The 18243-nt window shown below is 40.0% G+C and overlaps 1 protein-coding gene across 14 annotated transcripts in view; it reads right to left on the bottom strand.

The window, feature by feature from the left end:
* Positions 1-1185: 1185 nt before the first annotated feature.
* LOC106824350 (pro-neuregulin-1, membrane-bound isoform) overlaps positions 1186-18243 on the bottom strand; it is a 213333-nt gene continuing 196275 nt past the window's right edge. For 6 of the 14 annotated variants that reach the window (XM_014830610.3, XM_070499860.1, XM_014830619.3 and 3 more), the window contains 5 exons: positions 13505-13607; positions 11824-11950; positions 9048-9178; positions 8051-8257; positions 1186-5357 (listed from right to left, as the gene is read on the bottom strand). In XM_014830610.3, the coding sequence (XP_014686096.1) occupies positions 4706-5357; positions 8051-8257; positions 9048-9178; positions 11824-11950; positions 13505-13607 (1220 nt within the window). In that variant the 3' untranslated portion in view covers positions 1186-4705. Of the gene's footprint in view, positions 5358-5742; positions 5885-8050; positions 8258-9047; positions 9179-11823; positions 11951-13504; positions 13608-18165; positions 18190-18243 lie in introns of all 14 variants that reach the window. The other 8 variants (XM_070499858.1, XM_014830603.3, XM_014830573.3 and 5 more) reach the window with 3 other exon arrangements.

Below are 18243 nucleotides of genomic sequence, written 5' to 3' on the forward strand. Positions count from 1 at the left end.
GTGTGGTGACTTCAGGATAGTATGTGTTAGGAGTCTGTGTGTGTGTGTGTGTGTGTGCGTAAACCAGAGTTGACACAAATATGAGGATTCTGAATAGTTTTGAAAAGTCAGGCGTATAAACAGTAACAACTATCACAGTCAAAGGCCACTATTTGAACCTCCTAGACATCCAGACTGTTTTAGAAATGACTTGAAGGGAGCTTCACTAGGTCATAGGAATCACGTACATACATCAAGGTGGACTTCGGTGAGAAGACTTAAATTACCCTCAAACTCCAAAGGAGGCCTCAGTGAACCCCAAAGGATTGCTGACCTCTTATCCTATCTAGAATAATGAGTAAAATGCTTGAAATATATAAAAAGTACCACCCATGCAAATATCTATGTGTTAAAATATGGCTTTTGTTCAGGCTAATTTCAATAAGAAAAGTAATATCCTCATTTCTACGACTAAGTCTTAGAATGTGGAAAATGTCTCATGCATAGGCCCTTCCCTGAGCAGTAAGATAGGCATTTAGTCTGATTTACTGACAGAATGAGGGGAAGAACTCAAGTTAGCCTTATCTTCTCTTAAAACAGTGAATCAATGAATTATGAGCCTGATGGAAAATAAATTCACTGAAGCTACGGGAAAGCTTAGCACGGACAGCTTCTCACTGGCTGCCTTTTAGGCCATGGTAGCCATAGACCACACAAATCATGACAACAGGTTTTCCTCTCATGACTGCACGGGATTGCCACACTGACATTTCCAGTAGTCTGCAGAGGTTCCTTGCTGTCACTACAGAACGCGTTAACAACCAGGATCCAGGCAATCATGCCTTAAAATGTCCTCTCTGATATGTTGTTATGTATGGGGTAGGGGGCAGAAAATATCATATGGCTTGGTTGTGGCCCCTTCAACAAGGAATACAGTGGTAAGCAGATTCGGTAGGCAGAAGACTATTCAAGAACAGGCAGTGTGGCAAAAGCAACAGACAGACAAGATGATCATAGGGTCCATCGAACACATTCCAAAATTAGCACAGCTGTCACAGTAAGATGAAAGGTGCTGCTCTAACAGACTGAATCATTAGTCTGCTGAGCAACACTCCCAGGTCTCCACAGAGAAGCGTTTTTATTGCAGTATGTCTTTCATGGAAAATGAACAAAACTTTAAATAAATCACAATTACTTATTGCTTAGTATTTTGGATAATAAATTCTTTAGTTTATCAGTACCTCACGGCCTTCAAATGTGCATTCTTCAAATAGTTTCAATTACATATACATTCTTTCTCCTGAACAATAAATTATTCTTTAAAAAAAAAAGAAAAAGGAAAAGATACATAATTTTAAAGCAAAGAAAAACAAAAAAACATATATTTTTGACATTTATCTTAAACTTATATGAAAACAACTCTATGTTAGATGCTTAAATATAAATAATAAAGGACATTATGTTATTTACAATGTTACACAGTAAGTTGACAGGGTAAAAAACTGACATTAACTCATAAAGACAGTGAATGATTTAGGAAAACATCCAAGTAATGTACAACGTGTATTTACAAAAGAATATATAATAGAACTTGTGATATGTGGCCATTTCTTTTTGTCTGCATTTCTCTGCAGTGGTTCATGGGTCTTTGTGGATAGAAATCTCTGTGGCTGGTGGAACACAGCCAGTACTCAAAGGTAAAACCAGGCCTCCCTTATTTTCACCAATGTGAGCCATGCACCTTTCAACCCAAGCCAAAAAAAGGAATATTTACTGAGCAAGTTACCCTGGATAAACTCCACTTATATCAAGACAGTCATACTTACATGGGAAAGATATGGTATGTTGGTGTTTGGGACACATTCACATATACCCAGGCAGAACGTCATTTTGTAGAAAGCAAGAGGCTGTACAATCACTCTTGAAAAAAAAGGCATGCCAGGCAATAAAGGAGAGTAGGACAGAAAAGGAATCTTAAGTGAGAAAAAGGAGTTTTGCATATACTATGCCCCACTGCATACCCCTCAGTGGGATATGATTTCAGACCCAGGAAACAGAGTTGCTGACAAAATTCTGGACAATTTCTACTACCTGAAAACTCATGAAAACTTTCCATCTGCTGAGAACATAGGTTCCTTCTCCTTCTTTGAATTGCCTCTGCACTGCCTGAGTTTATAAACAGGGATGGTTGAGAGCAATGTGGCAATTGAACATCACACAGGTGTCCCTGTGAACACAAATCTGGCAGCCACAGCAGGTAGCCATGAGGAGTCAGCTGGCCTTTGCTATCAAGGGAATCTCTTGTTCTATGAATGGAAAAGCTGTCCCAACTAATACGACACCTCTGTGAATGACCAGAAGAAAGTTGGAGATAAAATTTCCTCTTGTCCTAAATTTGCATATATTTTTGCAACCTGAAAATTGAAAGCAATTTTCATACTGAGGAAAATGTTCATTGCTCTCAACAGAAGATTTTTTTTATTTCTGAAATTCTCCAGAATGGGACATTTGAATAGTCCAATGCCTGAAGAATTTGAAACAGAAATTTTAAACTTTTAATTAATAGTAGGAATTTTTTTGTTGAAGCAGCCTAAGACTGTGTCAAGGCCTTCAAAGGCAATATGAGAATAACTTAGAGGATCTCTTTGGGTTGACTGTCTTCTTCTCTGCCATGAGCTTACTCATTTCTACAGAACTGGGCAATCAGTGCAGCTTGTGCAGCCTGACAGGGGCTCCTCAGTGTAGGTTAACAAGCAAATGAGGACACTGCTGAGCACAGAGAAAGTGGTATGTGAACATGAAGGACAGTTGGGATACCAAATACTAAGAGTAACTTCAAGGACCTGCAGACAGGCATCTCTGTGGATTGTGGAAACAGTTAGGAGCTTAATGACATGACTCATGCCCAGCCTGCATTTTTCTTCTAAGACTTCTTTGCATCTCACGTCTTCCCTTTAATTTTAACAGAGAGATCTGGTGAAGAAATAGATTCAGTTCACCTGCAAACAAGAAGCAGTTACTCTCACTGACCTCATGCCTGGTATGTTGAAGCCCCTGCTAATTTGTTTCCCAGTTTGTCCCATGGCTCCTAGGAGGCCACTGGGAACCTAAGGAAAGCTCCAGACTGAGTTGACAGATATCAGGCAGGGTATGGAATGGGTCCTGCATTTTTAAAAAAATCCTCTTATTTTCCTGAATTAGCAGCTATTTCAAATGTTAATACCTATAGGCCTTCCTTGGATTTACAATCACAAGAGAACATGCAAAGCTTAGACCCATCTTAGTCCTGTTTTGTGGCAATAAAGTAAAAAGTAAGAAAGGGGGAAAATGGGTGATTCAGGCTGCAGACTGAATGGTCAGGACACAGGTGGGGGTCATTTCTGCAAGGAAAGGTGCAATCTTTCCTACACTATTGACATTTCCTGTTGAATCATCATGCGTGGAAATTTCTTACTAATCACAAATCAGGTGCACGTTGGCCATTCCTGCCAGAAACGTTCAGGCACAGTTATGACCTAATCAAGGCAACATTGAAAAATAAGAGAAAACTAGTGAGGAGAAAAGAGTGGTCAACAAAACTATTTAAAATTGCAACCGAGTCACACAGCTGCTCTCTGCTTTGTCTTCTACTCATTCACTACTTCTAGACACTCTACGATGGAGACATTTCCCTACTGTGACAAGTCACCACCATGGACAGCAGGCACATTTCACTCTAGACATATTTCAGACAAATGGCAGAGTATGCGGTTTAAGCTGGGGTTTTGTGCCATCACGTGTCTGTTCTTGAGCTGAGAAGGCACAACCAATCACGAGCTCCCAAATCAGTGAAAAACACAAGTCAGGAATGATTGCACCTTTTTTTCAGCCATGGTTTGATCTTCACCTAGATGACTGGCTGTGCCATTCCCCCGGAGAGAAAATTAAATTGAGTCCTCTCGTAAGATGTTGGGTTTAACCCCATAGCAAGCCAAACCCATTTTCTACGCTATCCCCAAAACTGTTGCTTTTTGTCAAGAAAAATAAATCAAAATAAAGTAAATGGTAGCTCCTTTTAGTGAGAGCAAGCTGTCTTCTGATTAATAATATAGTTTTTAAAAAATCACGATATTACTTTCTTCCTAATATTTAACATTACTTAATGCAGTTTCCTGCTGTAATTAATAGTAGCATGCTGTTGGATCTACTATTATCTCAGAGCCCAATGAAGCAAACCTTTGGCTGGCAGAGTAGACACAACTCATTTCATACACTGAAGGCGAAAGAAAACTTCACACAAAAGAGAAGAGTATTTGGATGGGTGTGTCATTACAGGATGTACTGACTGGGGGCTACTGTAAGCAAACGGACAGTTGCAAGTCTTGCAAATCATACATCCAGTCAACATCATAATGCAATGCACAAGAAGCCAGCAAAAACTGAATCGATGGGAGGTTTTGCTAAAATACTGTGGAAAAGCAAACACGGTAACTGTACAAAACTTGCTCTTGACATAACGTAACAGAAAGGCACCATTGATATCTTTCTTGTTTTGAAATACTGTAAAAAATTGCTACATATGGCACATAACACATTTTTACATACATATATTTAATTTATAAAAGTTTTTTTTTCCTGTTTTCTATTTGCAGAACTGCTAAAATAAAATAAATTGTTTAATTTAAGGTGGAATACTTTATTATATAAAATAAAGTTTTACAGGTGACTCTATGTGTTTATTTAGGTTTTATACAGCAATAGGGTCTTGGTTAGCGATTACACTAGACAGCCTGGCCTGCAATTCTTCCTGTGTAGAGAAGCGGCCTGCTGGGTTAGTCCTGCTGTCAGCCAGGCGGAAGGCAGGTGCTGCCTCAACACTGGCTGCCAGGGGGTTCTGTATGCCCAGGAAAGGTGTATCTTCACCTACTCTTTCATCTTCTGTTTCACTCTCTGAGTTACTGCTCTCAGCGCTTGTGTTGCTGTCCATTTCCAACCTGTTGGCAATGTGGCCATTGGGCTTGGTTCTTTTGGCCCGCCGGCTATTGGCGAGTTTCTTAACAGGCTCTTGAGCTGGCTCGTACTCCTGGGTCGTTTCATACTCCTCATCCTCCACTATCCTCAAGGGGCTAGGGGGCAGGCTGTTGCTCTCATGCGCGGGGTTGTGGTGGAAGGAGTTGAATTGCTGAGGGTGATGGTCATACTTCTCCCGCAGCCTTGGTGGGGTCACGAGAAGTAGAGGTCTCTCTTCTTCCACGAAGGGGCTGACTGCCATGGAGGGCATGGACACCGTCGTGCTGGACACAGGTGGAGACATTTCTGAAGGGGGTGATTTGGGGGAGCTTGGCGTGTGGAAATCTACAGGTGACATACGAGCCGGGGTGGTCATTGCTGACACATACCTGTGTAAGCACAGAATACCCGGCGTTAAGTGTGATGGAATAAAAAGCATAGAGCAGGGAGGGTAAGGGGATAGAGTTCATGATATTACATAATCAGAGAACAAAGAATTTCCATTCATTGTATACGTCTCAATTTTTACACTAGGACATCCACACCCTTGGAATCTAAAATTATGTAGCCAAGAGTTTCCTTACAGAAATACATGCAAAGATCAGCTAAATTGCCTAGCTCATCAAAGCTTTTGGGATTTTCAATTTCATCATGATTTTAAATAAAAGCATGTGAGTCAAGACAAGAGGCCACCAGGTCCTGGAAACCTCTCAGTTTATAAGGACCAAGGCTCAGGGATTTGGAAGGGAAAGAAGTATTACTTAAATACTATACCTTCCTAAAGGCCAAGGGGTCTTAGAGAATGAAGCCCAAATGGGGAATGGAAGAAGATCTAAGATGAGTTGCTGATAGCTGGATCTGCATGCATTTGGATCTGTGTGCCTTGTTTCTCCTTAGCTCAGCTATAAGGTTATGTCTTATGAAAAAAAAAGAGCATAGTAACTTAGATTTATTCCTGATAACAGTGTAACACATTTGTGTGCTTTTAATTTTTCCATGAAATGCTACTTCTTAACATTCAATTTGCAACTCTCCATTCCAGTGACCAAGACATTCAAAGATAAGTCTGAGAGAACCGGTTTTCATGTTTATTCTCTGGTCTACCTCTCTTCCAAAATCCACGGCTGCATCAGTCTTTGGCTTTCTTTTGTGACACCCCAAGGGTTGGCTGGACCATGTTACACTATGTCATGTTATGTCTGATAATGCTCAGTGAATCTCACTGTTAAGACATTGAATGCATCTTCACCATATCATACTTTTTTCCCCCAGAACAAGAAGACCTGACTTGGCACTGAGGAAGATGTGGCTTATTCAGAGTCATATTCCTCAGCTTTGATAAAAATGTTACCGATGTATAACACTAAAGGACTCTTTTCTTCACGTAGGCATTCACAGAGTCTAATTTGATATGACCTGCAATGACACAGGACACCATTGTCTGAATTCTAGCTAACAGGAACAGGAAACCTATTAACTTTCTTGCTTTTCAGCCATGATTCAGAGTCATATGGAGGTGAGATCTAGCTGTGTCTAAAATAGGAAAGTGTCTAGAGATTGAACTATTTGGGGCTCGAGGCCTCAGACTTCTTGCTTTGGGGATACTTAATTAAGCTCTCAGAGAAATGCTAATCCAAATTCAGCCAACACATAAAAGGCATTCATCTTTTCTCTTCTTGATCTTTAGGTTCAGGTATATCTTTCAGTCCTAGATAATATCTGGGGTGTGCAAGGAAGCCTACCACAGCAGGGAAATGTCAATCTTTAAAGATAAACATTACATGTAGAGCTGAAGAAGGAATTTATCCCTAATTTCTTTTTCAGGTTTCAAAACAGATTGAATTAGGACAGATAGACTTCCTTAATACACAAAGATATAATTATATGAATTTAAGACTAATGTTTTAAACCAGCTTGGGACCATGCCTACTTTTTCATAGATGAGTTACAGAGCAACCTCTAATTCCATAAAGCTCTGAAACACCATTTGGGGTAAAGACCCTTGAAGAAGCAATCCGCAGGCTCTATATGACCTGCAAGCCCAGAACTATTCATCCTTTGTTGTAAGTACTTCCCAGTCCATGAGTGGAAAGAGTCTATCAAAATGATCTTCAACCATGTAACTATCAAATAAGTATGGATTCAACATTACGTAAACCCTTTAGCAAGTGGTCAAAGATTAGACTGAGATGACAACAAAGAAAAAACCAAACTCCACTGGATTTGAAAACAAGCAGCTAACAGCTTACTGATGGGCTAGAAATGCTGATTGGTAGGACTCTCCCAGTTTAGGTGAAAATGGATAAAGAGGATCTGTGAATTCAGCAGTCCTATTAAACATCTCTTTTAGTTTACTTTCTTCTGTTCTTCATTTTACCTTTCCTATAACTCCCCCAACCCAACCCAATATCCCTAGAAGAAAGCCAAAACATTCTAGAATATAGGGCCATATCAAAGTTAATATTTCCTTTGAAAACCACCTGTGAAGACTGCCAGACTCAGCACACAAAATATTTATTTATTCATCCCTTCTTGGAAATTCATAAAAGGCATACTATATGGTGGAACACACACGGTTGTTCCCCTTGACAGCCAGCAATGACATAGCCCTCAACTTGATTTAACTGAGGCTGGAAGGTAAGAAAGAGTTAGCACAGGAGAACATGAGGCCAGCTTGAACAGTGTTTGGATAACTGGCAAATTGGAATTATAGAAAAGTCCTTATCAATCATTAATCCCATCTCTCTAAAGTTACAACTGAGGAAACTGAGACCTTGAGTGGGTCTAAGCCTAAGGTCAGAGCTTGGAATTCCAAGTTTGCTGCACCTTCCACATCAAATCACTCCAGCTCTTTAAGAGTTTGTTGCCTGTCAGCCACTGGGACGATGCGAGAAACTCAGAAGAAATGAGTTCAGTCAAACAAAAAGATGACTTCATCAACTAGAAGCGCTCCTAGAACAGGGAACTGTTGCCCCTTATTCTCATTAGAGAAGACTTCCTTAGGTGAGACCGCAGGTGCTCACGGGGACTCTTTTACTGGGGTTCTTTCTCCTCTGCAGTAGCTTTGCCCCTTCCGTTTTACCTTTCACTATGAGGAGAGTCTCGGTAGGAGTCAGGGGTTTCTCTGGCATGCCTGAGGAAGCTGTTACATTCACGAGGGCCTCCCATGCCATTAAGCCGTCCTCTTGGGCCCCCCGTTGGGCTGCTGTGCCTACTGTTTTCTACTGATGACATCATGATTACAGAGTGGCTTTCCGAAATGATGCTTTCAGTGTGCCCATTGCTCCAGCTAGAGGGGAAATGTGAGAGGCAAAGAGATTTAAAAAATATATATATACACACACATACAGAAAAATGGAAATGAAAGGAAATGATCTGACCAATATTTCAAATGACTGGTATATCAGTAGTTCACGACATTACTTGTCTCAGAATAGAATCGTTAGAAAGGTGCTTGCTTTAGAAAGGATCTTGATTTAGATAGGCTTTGTGAGGATACAGTTTATTCATTTGTCCACCCACTCAAGAATATTTTGTGTACAAAATATTCTTAGAGTCCCTATGTTCTTGAGCGGCTTAGCTTAAGGAAACACTTTGTCTTACGAGCTTCATATGGAAGTCTAGCGCTGTCCTCGGTAGCACGCACTCAAGGCGTTTAAGAATTTAGGGCTCAGCTATTCAAGAAATTTTCATGTGCATTTCCCAGGGCAATCCAATCACTGGAAGAAGTCAACTTCTAAGTATTATATAGCATCTAAGACAGACTTTCCCCAGGGTAGCAATTCAGTGAGATGTCAGGCATAAGTAAAGACAATCTCTAAAACGGGAACAACAATCCCGTGAGGTAGGTATTATTTTCCCTTTTTTGGTAATGGAAAAATAGAGGCTCAAATTTAAACAGCAATTAAATGGCAGAGCCAGTTGATGTCCAAAGTCCGTTTTTGTCCCAAATCATACATTTTACTACACCTCGTTGCCTCATAAATGTTTCCGGTTCTTTCTTAGGCTGTGAGATAAAAGGCAGTGTGTAAAAATTCATCCTTGGAGAAATGCCATGCAAATTGCTTTTATTCTCATACCTGTGACTAGGAGTCTGGGTGACAGTAGTGGAATGATGAGCTGTTGAGGTATAGTGACTGGTAGAAAAAGACGTCTCCACTTCTCTCTCAACAATATGCTCACTAGAGATGACATTTTTAGATACGTATTGCTGGATGAACAAAGAGACACAACTTGAAGTTTCATTTAAATCAAAATACTAACATTGTCACACACAAAAATCTATTCTAGTACATATGCTTCATAATAAATTCCATTTCTCCAAACACCAGATGGCAAATCCTATCCTGGCTACTGTGGCCTTTAGATTCAATGAATGGAGTTAATAAATTACTCTTTGGTTGTGCGCACAATGTAGGTCCTATAATCACAACTACATATTATCAGAAACAGATATATTTCCTTGATTTTGTTTCTAATTGATAACTTGACTAGAATTCAATACAAATATGTACCCAATATTCATTTTTGTCATGGTTGTTGCAAGAAGACTTAACAGATACTTGAGTGAAACAAAATCACGGAGATGTTTTGTCTTATTTCAAATTTCAAGTCAGTAGAAGAATTTTTTTTAAATCTCTATGTTTTCGATTACCTTTTTCTTTCAATTTCCCAGTGGCCATGTTGCCTTAATGATACCAGTGAAATTTTTACCTTGCCGTCAGTGGTAAGACTAACAAGACTAGTGAGAGATTTGAAGGATTTACAGCAATTGTCAAGGTCTTGACAAAGCACATAATATCTTGACAAAGCACATAATATAGAGAGGGCCTGTATACGGTGCAAGTAGACTCTATTTATTTTCATCACCAAATCACAGTAGCTATTACTGCCTTCTATCAGTGAGAGAGGCGCATTTTGAAGTTGTGTTTTAAATACTGTTAGTACATATACTAAATTGAGTTAGATCACAGGGAAAGGCATGGAAAGAAATACTCTTAGATGAAACAGGACACTTCATAATCTGATGGGCTGTGGACTCTAAAAGAACCTGATATATTCATGGAAACCTCAAATATATACAACTTGAAACTCTAGCTGGTTCTCTTAGTGGAAAGGCTATTTCATGAGGATCTTTCTGGGATGTACAGCTAGCTTGCTTTAGGGGAAAGATGGTGATGTCATACATAATGGGCTATGTATAGTCTGTGTACCATTTCACTCTTGCTCCTTGGAAGAAAATGTAAGTTCAGTGAATCTAATGAAAATAATATTTGACAATTATTGAACACTCACTAAATGCCTCTGGGCCCAGTGTTTCATATAGATCATCTTATTTAATGCTCACAAGAATTTTCTGAAGTAGGTATATTATTTTTAGGCCTGTTTTCATAATGAAGAAATAGGGTCTAGAAAGGTTAAAGCTTAAAGTCACACAGCTTGAACCATAAATGGAATCCAGGCAGACATTCTGCCTCCTCTTTATTACAGCATGCATAGTGGCAGGTTATAGAGGTGTCTGTAGGGAATGCATTTATCAACTGTGCAGAACATTCTAATCAACACTATAGAGGGAGGAAGGCAGCACAATATGTTAAGATATTAGCACCCGACTCTAACAGTCTCCTGAAGGTCTCTGCTAGAAGACTTGCTGGTGATTCAGTAACTGCCAACTCTGATAATATATTTGGGTCTATGATATATTTGCTCCACACAAAATATACCTTTTCCTATAGGATAGAAAATGGTACTGCAATATAATCTTTAAGCTATGCTTATAAAAAGCCAAACATCAGGGGCAGGCCCCGTGGCCGAGTGGTTAAGTTCACGTGCCCCGCTGCAGGCGGCCCAGTGTTTCGTTGGTTCGAATCCTGGGCGTGGGCATGGCACTGCTCATCAAACCACGCTGAGGCAGTGTCCCACATGCCACAACTAGAAGGACCCACAACGAAGAATATACAACTATGTACCGGGGGGCTTTGGGGAGAACAAGGAAAAAAATAAAATCTTAAAAAAAAAAAAAAAGCCAAACATCAGAGGGAAATGAAGCAAACAAGAAGAATTACCGTGGAAGAGGAAGAGCAAGACTCTAAAACCCAGGGAAGCGGAGTCTAGCCCTGGCCCTTATCTACAAAAAACAGGAGGTTTGGAAGATGACATCTAAAGACTCTCCAGAATCTAATACTCTATGACCTAGTTATATTTAAAAGCCAAGTGCTTGGTAAATTTTAAACAAAATACTTAAATGATTAAGGATCTATTTCATCTGGAGGGTTTGGCATAATGTAGAAAGAGTCAGGGAATAAGAAAGCATCATGTTGTTCCAGTTTTGCTCCTGAGAGGCAAGCTTGATAAGACACTTGACCTTTCCACGCCCTAATTTCTTTCTTTGAAAATCAGTAAATCATCAGGCACTGTGAATTGCCTCTAATAAAAATCACTCTAAAGCCCTTAGCTCAGTTATCAGTACTAATCAGTTAGAGACCAGAGGAATCTTCATTTCCAAATTATAAAAAATAAAATATTTGCTTCTGATTCTTGTATCATTAATTTTATTATTTCTCTTTCTGTTTTTCTTTTCTTTCTTTCAGCTCTGACCTGCCTGCAGAATGAATCCAACATTATTGTTCCAACCCCTTAATGAACACTTCATAAGAGGAAATGTGCTAGTTTTGCAGTAACCAAATCCACTTTGAAAAATGTTCCCATTATTTTCTCCTGGTGAAACCCTGGATTCCAGGAAGCCATGGTGATTAATGGCAGCAGCTAAGAGCCGAAGAGCTTTGGGAAATACACTTCAAGGTGCCTGAACAGGGGAGAGATGCTCAGCATTTCCACTGGCTGGAGTCAACATACATTCACCAGCTGGACGTTCTCGGGGGGTGGATTAGGGTGGTGAGGCCCGTTAGCAATGTTCACCATGTTGTTCCGTTCAGACCGAAGACTCTGCCGAAGCCGGTCATGAAGCTTTTTCCGCTGTTTCCTGGATATGAAAAAGGAAGCATTTATTTTTTCTATTATTTACGTTTCTTAGTACAGTCAATTCTTTACTCTACCAACATGTAACTCAGGCAGTGAATTGGCGGTGAGGGAGGGGAGGGAAGCGTGCCACTCCGTCTCAGAATCTGCCTAAGGGCAGCAGTGGAATCATACATTCTTAGCAAACAGATTTAAGAAGCTGGAAGGGATTCTTACAGAAATCTAAGTGGACTGCTGAGAGAGCAGAAAAAAAGAGGAGAAGATAAGTCAAGTTGATATTTGACTAAAATCCCAACTTTCCTAATCGATCCATCTTTGCCTAAGTCTTATAGACGGTCATTTGTCTTAGATAACAATTTGTGCTGTGCAATTGATAAGGCTGATTTCATTTATGGCTTGCCTGTGTGTCTCTTAAGAAAATGCAGTTTGTTTTGAATCTGTACATTATACGTAGATGTGGCATATGGCATTGTACATGAGTGAAGATATATTCATATTTTGCCAGTAGATTTTGGCACAACTGTAACATGATCCTACTCAAGTAACATCTTTTTGTATACCTACTTAATGAATATTGAAATATTGAGATCGAATCTAATAAGTCTCATAAGGTGGATTCCATGAAGTCTTCTCTCTATCACTTACTCAATTCTGGCAACACGTTCAATCCTGGGGTATTAAGAAAACACCATCCCTGCCCTTGATTTTATGGTATAAAAGCATATTGTCTTTGCTTCTCAATGCAACATTCAGATCACAATAATATTCCCATGGCTAGTTTTGGGAAGAGAGTTTATGTGGTAAAGCAACAAAACAAAACAAACTTAATTAACATTATTTCAGACTTGAAGTGGAAGTTCTATGTAACGGAGAAAAGCTAAGGGAATTCTTGTCATACAGTAATTGCATTTGCTAATAAGGACCCAGCTTAAAAGACCAAACAGAGGGAACATAAATCTGTTTTAATGTTTTCTCTTTTATTCTTTCAAAGCAAGTTTTGTTTGATTTTTCTCCCATGAGATTCCTTTTGTACATCTCACACTTTGAGAGCATTTGAAGTGATAACCTAATTAGATGGGATTGAAAAAGAATCGCTATACGTTTAGAAAACTGCATTTCAAACACCACCCAGAGTTTGCTTTCTCTCTTAAGTCTGAGTGCACTTGGACACGGCCTCAGCAGCAACATGACAGGCACACCTTTCGGCACCTACCACCTTCCTCCCAGGATGTGGTGCTCGCACCCACATCCACAGGTGCATGCGTGCGTCCATCCACATACAAGCCTGTCCCTCCAACCCTTTCTTCAGTCATGGGGCTGTGATCACTTATCAGAAGTTGTCTAACACATCACACAAATAGGCAAAGCTTTCTAATGTATGTGATTAGGTCCTTGAAATGGATTATTCAAAAGAAAAAATAAGGAGAAAAGTCTCCCAGGGGCCCCTCCCCAGCTTTTTTTCCAGGCTAGGCTGCGGAGCCTGGTTTCCACAAAGCCCCTAGCTGGCTAAGCCATCTGCGCGCTAAGGAGAGAGAAGGCATGGAGGGAGAAGGTTTACTTGGTTTTGCAGTAGGCCACCACACACATGATGCCAACCACAAGCAGGGCGATGCAGATGCCAGTGATGGTCAGCACTCTCTTCTGGTAGAGCTCCTCCGCTTCTGGAAAGGCATGAGAACAGATGTCACCAAAGGTCCCTTATACTTGCCAGGGCTTACAACTGAACAGTTGGCATGCTGCATGGCATTGTCCATGTTCACAAGAAAATAAATAGGTGACAATTCATTACTTTTGTAGACATACTTAAGGTACAGCATACTCTGCACTACACTTTGGGCATAAACAGCCAAGCCAGCTGGGACCATTTACGATAAAAATATTATACTATAAAATTACTTTAACTATAAACTATAGATATATACGCATTAAACTGGTGAATCATAAACATTAATTATAAAATAACTATTTGGTTAAAAGCGTAGTTTTCATTTTTTAAAAAAACCTCTTGCAAAGACAACAGGAATCAATGCCAATAAAAGGAGCCGGAATTGACCCTCCCCTCCCCCATCCTGTCTTCTTTCCTCACCCAGACTCTTGATTTCCCAGCTATTTTATATTCCGGCGGTCTTTACAAAGAGCCATTTCTAACTTAAAAAAAATAAATAAATTCAAAGACATTTGCAAACATGAGCTTGACTTGTAGTTAGGTAGGAAATTGAATCAGTATCCCTAAGGTGAACAGCCAAATTTGAACATAAGCAATACAATGTGGAGTAACAGGGCACTGTATCAGAGAAAAGACAACATGATGGGTCGGGTAGTCCTGGGCCAAGATGAAGATTTGTCCTTTGAGGGACAATTATTAACACTTCACCAATTGTAAGTAGAGACCTAATTTATCTGTATATACAAACTACCAGCACAAATGATTAGTGATTTGGAATAGATTGTACATTCCTGCATTGGCCAGCTTGGCAAACTGGCTAATGTAGGTTACACTAAGAGAGGATGACACGCAGAACTTTGAATTAAAGGTACCAGTCTCTTATTATTGGAGTCTTTCTATTTGCAAATCAGTCTTTTGGGGCGATAACTTGATGTCATTATTGTAGGTCAGGTTCTTAACAAGATGGGCTGATTTAATGGTAAACCTGATCCCTTAGGAACGGAGCTTCCGATCAGTCTAATTACACTAGGTGGCAGATATTCGCAGGTTCACTGAGAAAGAGAACTCAACTGGTGCATAATAAGCAGCGTAAACTGTACTTGCTATTGTGATTAATAAGCTGGTCAAGAACTAGGGAATATTATACAAATGAAGGTCTCTTATCTGGACATCAACATGGGACCTTATAGAACATTTTCAGTTTACATTTTCATCCCAGCAACCACACCTTTTTCTCTATTGAGAGCGAGCAAGTTGCAGGAAATTTTCTTGAAATGAAAAAGTACGATTTAATTTCTATGATACAGTAGACCTTATCATTAAACAAAACATTTCCTACAAGCCAAGCCCATGGTAATCAAATTCCAGTTAACAGGTCAGGAACATTGTCAAATCAAATTAATATAGCACTGATTATTAACAGGAGGAGGAGAATTGAAGGCAGTGGGTAAAAGACTAGAATGCTGCGGAGATTATACAAAAACAAACCAAAAGGGTGGAAGTGGAAAGGAAAAACAAACCAAAAGGACAGACAGACTGACAGAATGACAGAGAGAGGGAGGAAGTCAGGTAGGACGGAAAACAAGGTTAAAAGTGAAGGAGCCATCTGAAGTCCCTGGCACAGCATGCCTAATACTAAGGGAGGAAAAATAAATAACAGAAAACCAGAGGGAGGAAATGCTTGGGTGGAAGAAAGGTGGATGCAAAGTTGGAAGGGTTCCTCCATACAGCATAACTCCTAACCTAGGCTGGCGGTCACATGGAAGCCACAATTAGAAAGCAAAGCAGCTGGTACATTGCAGTGAAACAATGAACCAGGAGGCAGAGTGGTGTCACATAGTTTTGTGCCGCAAAAGTCAAATGAGGACATGGAACGTGAATGCTGATATGTTAATTGCTTGTGTCTGCTGCCTCCCCTCCCCCATAGCCGCAGGACAGGGAATTAAATTTTACGAGGTGTTAATCTGTGAGCTGGAGGCTCCTCCTTGACCTGGGATTCTATCAGTTTTTAGCATATATGTCTAAGAAGCAGAGGCATCACCCGGCTGGTCCTTCTCCATGGACCAAGATGCAAAGCAGGGCTCCTTCAGCTGTCATGAGTTGGTTAAGAAACAGTAGTTTAAAAGTATTATTGCCAAGATAATGAGGACTCTGCTTTACTGTGTCTTCTTTCACTGACTAATTTTTCTCCTTTTAAAACAGTAAGAGTTTGGTAGTGCTGACATCTTAACATTCTATCTTTATAAAAACCCGGGAAATTACTTCTGCGAACTACAAAAATGGGACCTAACCAAGGAGGAAAGGGGGAAAAGGCATCATCATGCATACTCTCAGGGATTCTTTTGACAAGTTTTTTTGGTATTGTTAATTATAAAAAAATAGACTGAGGTTTGTGAACAAATGGTGTACGATGACTCGCCCATTCTTCCTGTGTTATGTAGGAAGACACACATTTCCCAGTAAAACCAGTCATGGAAATAAAAAGACAGCCTAATAAAGGTCAAAGCGTAAAGCAGAAGTGCTAAGATGAACCAATTAAAGCCAAGGTCCATAGAATACAGATGTGGGATGAGGAGTCTGTATTCACATCAGCATTTATTAAATGTGTTCAATGTTTCTCACCTAAGTTTCTATTTGATTTTACAGTGGTTGACTAGATCAGGTGATGTCCACAATATGAATGTGCTCAAAGAGAAATACTTGATGACCAATAATATTTTTTATCCTTATTTTCTCCTAGTGTGATAGGGTCAATAGGGCAAGAGCAGATTAGAGACAGCACTGAAAAGAAGAATACCTCAGTCCAGTTGGCAGACCTGCATCAATGAGTGGAAATGCTTTTGAGTCTCTACTCTGTGGTTTGGCTAGACGCATTGAAGCGAATCACATCAAGCACGTTTTGCAGTCTGATCTGGCCAAGGCCAAGAGACAGAGGCCTTTTCCTTCTCAGTTTTAATTGACCTTTAAGGTCTGATTTTCCTTAAGGATGCAACGTTCTGGCTTAGGGCACTGGCTGCCGTGGGACTGTGGAGCCTGTGGAAGGTTTGCCTTTAAGAGGTGCAGTTACCAGCAAAGTGTGGCTTTACTAATCCTCAAGATCTTACTGAAGGAGAAGTCTATCTGCACCATCCCTTACCCTCCTTCACTGTTTGGGAATAGAAATATTAAATTCTATAGTCAGAACATAAAGCAATAAAGCAGGGAATATGCTGTTAGGGAGAAGGGGGGAGGTGATGGTAGAATTTTTTTCTTCCCTGCAGGAAAGGCCAATAAGCCATTTTAGAATTGGAACAATTTTTATCTCAAGGGAAGCAACCTGAATAGATCACTCCCCTCTCGTAGATGACGTGCCACCCATGCTTCTCACTCTTGAGAGATGTCCTCAGATGTGCAAAGGCCCATTCAGAAAAGTAGGGGTTTTCCCATCAAATGAATAGTTTTCTCTTGAATTTTTTTGGCGGAATGGGCAATTAATTGAGTTTCTATCCCTGTAACTGCTAGAGCTTGCAACAGCCTCGTTTTCCACAAATGATGGAGCATTAGGTGTAGGCTGTGATGTTATCCTCCAAAAGAAAGTAAGGTGCTCTCACTGCATGATGTCTCTGTCACCACCCGGATGGGGATCAGCTATTCTATTAATCAGGATATTGCTTGGTTGACCCACGACCACCTTCGAGGGCTGTATGCAGTGTTCAGGAAGCCAGAGGTGGGGGGGGGGGGGCGCGGTGCTGCATTATGGAGCATCTAGGAAGATAGCATGGCTTCCCCCTCCTTCGAAGACTCATCGTTTCTCCCAACTATTTAGCATGACAGCCTTCAAAAGAAGTATGCCCCAAATTCATAGCTCACAGGAGATATTTTATGTTTACAGTGTGAAAATTCTATTTGATTACTTGTCTGGATAATCTTAGTGACTCAAGTTTAATTCCATTAGCACTAGAATTTCCACCTAAAATAGCATGAGGCTTATTTCTTTCTGTTTTCTATTTCCTTGCTCATAAGATAATGAAGTTGACTAGAGTAGTGCTTGAATATCTCCAGAAGATCAGAGTAACTCAAAGTCTGTGCATATAATATTGTGTTGCAATGTAAGGGCTATGTTACTATATTAGATAGTAAATAGTGATTTTTATATTGTATGTCAAACTTGAGATGTAGTGTGTGTTTAAGCTGATGCACTTAAAGCTTCTTTTGTTTTCAGGCCCGTTTTGGTTCGTCCTGTAGCCTTCTGCATCATTCCAACTTACCCCAGCTCTGAAATAACGGCATGGCCAGATCCAATCAAGGAACATGGGATATATGTGAATTTGCAGCAGGTGACGTGATTTTAAACTCTAAATGAGGCTTGGGAATCTAAAAGTTGCTGCACTCAGTAACAATTCCGTAAACTAATCATAGATTGAAAGTGGAGAAATCATTGTTATAGCTGTATGATCCCTTCTAAAGAAAAAGGAAATTAGTTAGGAACTGAAAGGTAAGAGTAGGAAGGGAAGAGATTTCAGCTCATAGGCTCTAAATTCTGCAGGCTAAAAGGAATGATGATTGGTCCATACCCATAAATTCAATCCCAAGATGCTCTGCCAATGCAGAAAGTTGACAAAAAAAGAAAGAAAGGGAAAAAGTTTCAGAAA

Source organism: Equus asinus, chromosome 27 (genome assembly GCF_041296235.1).
Source record: "Equus asinus isolate D_3611 breed Donkey chromosome 27, EquAss-T2T_v2, whole genome shotgun sequence".
Lineage (NCBI taxonomy): Eukaryota > Metazoa > Chordata > Mammalia > Perissodactyla > Equidae > Equus > Equus asinus.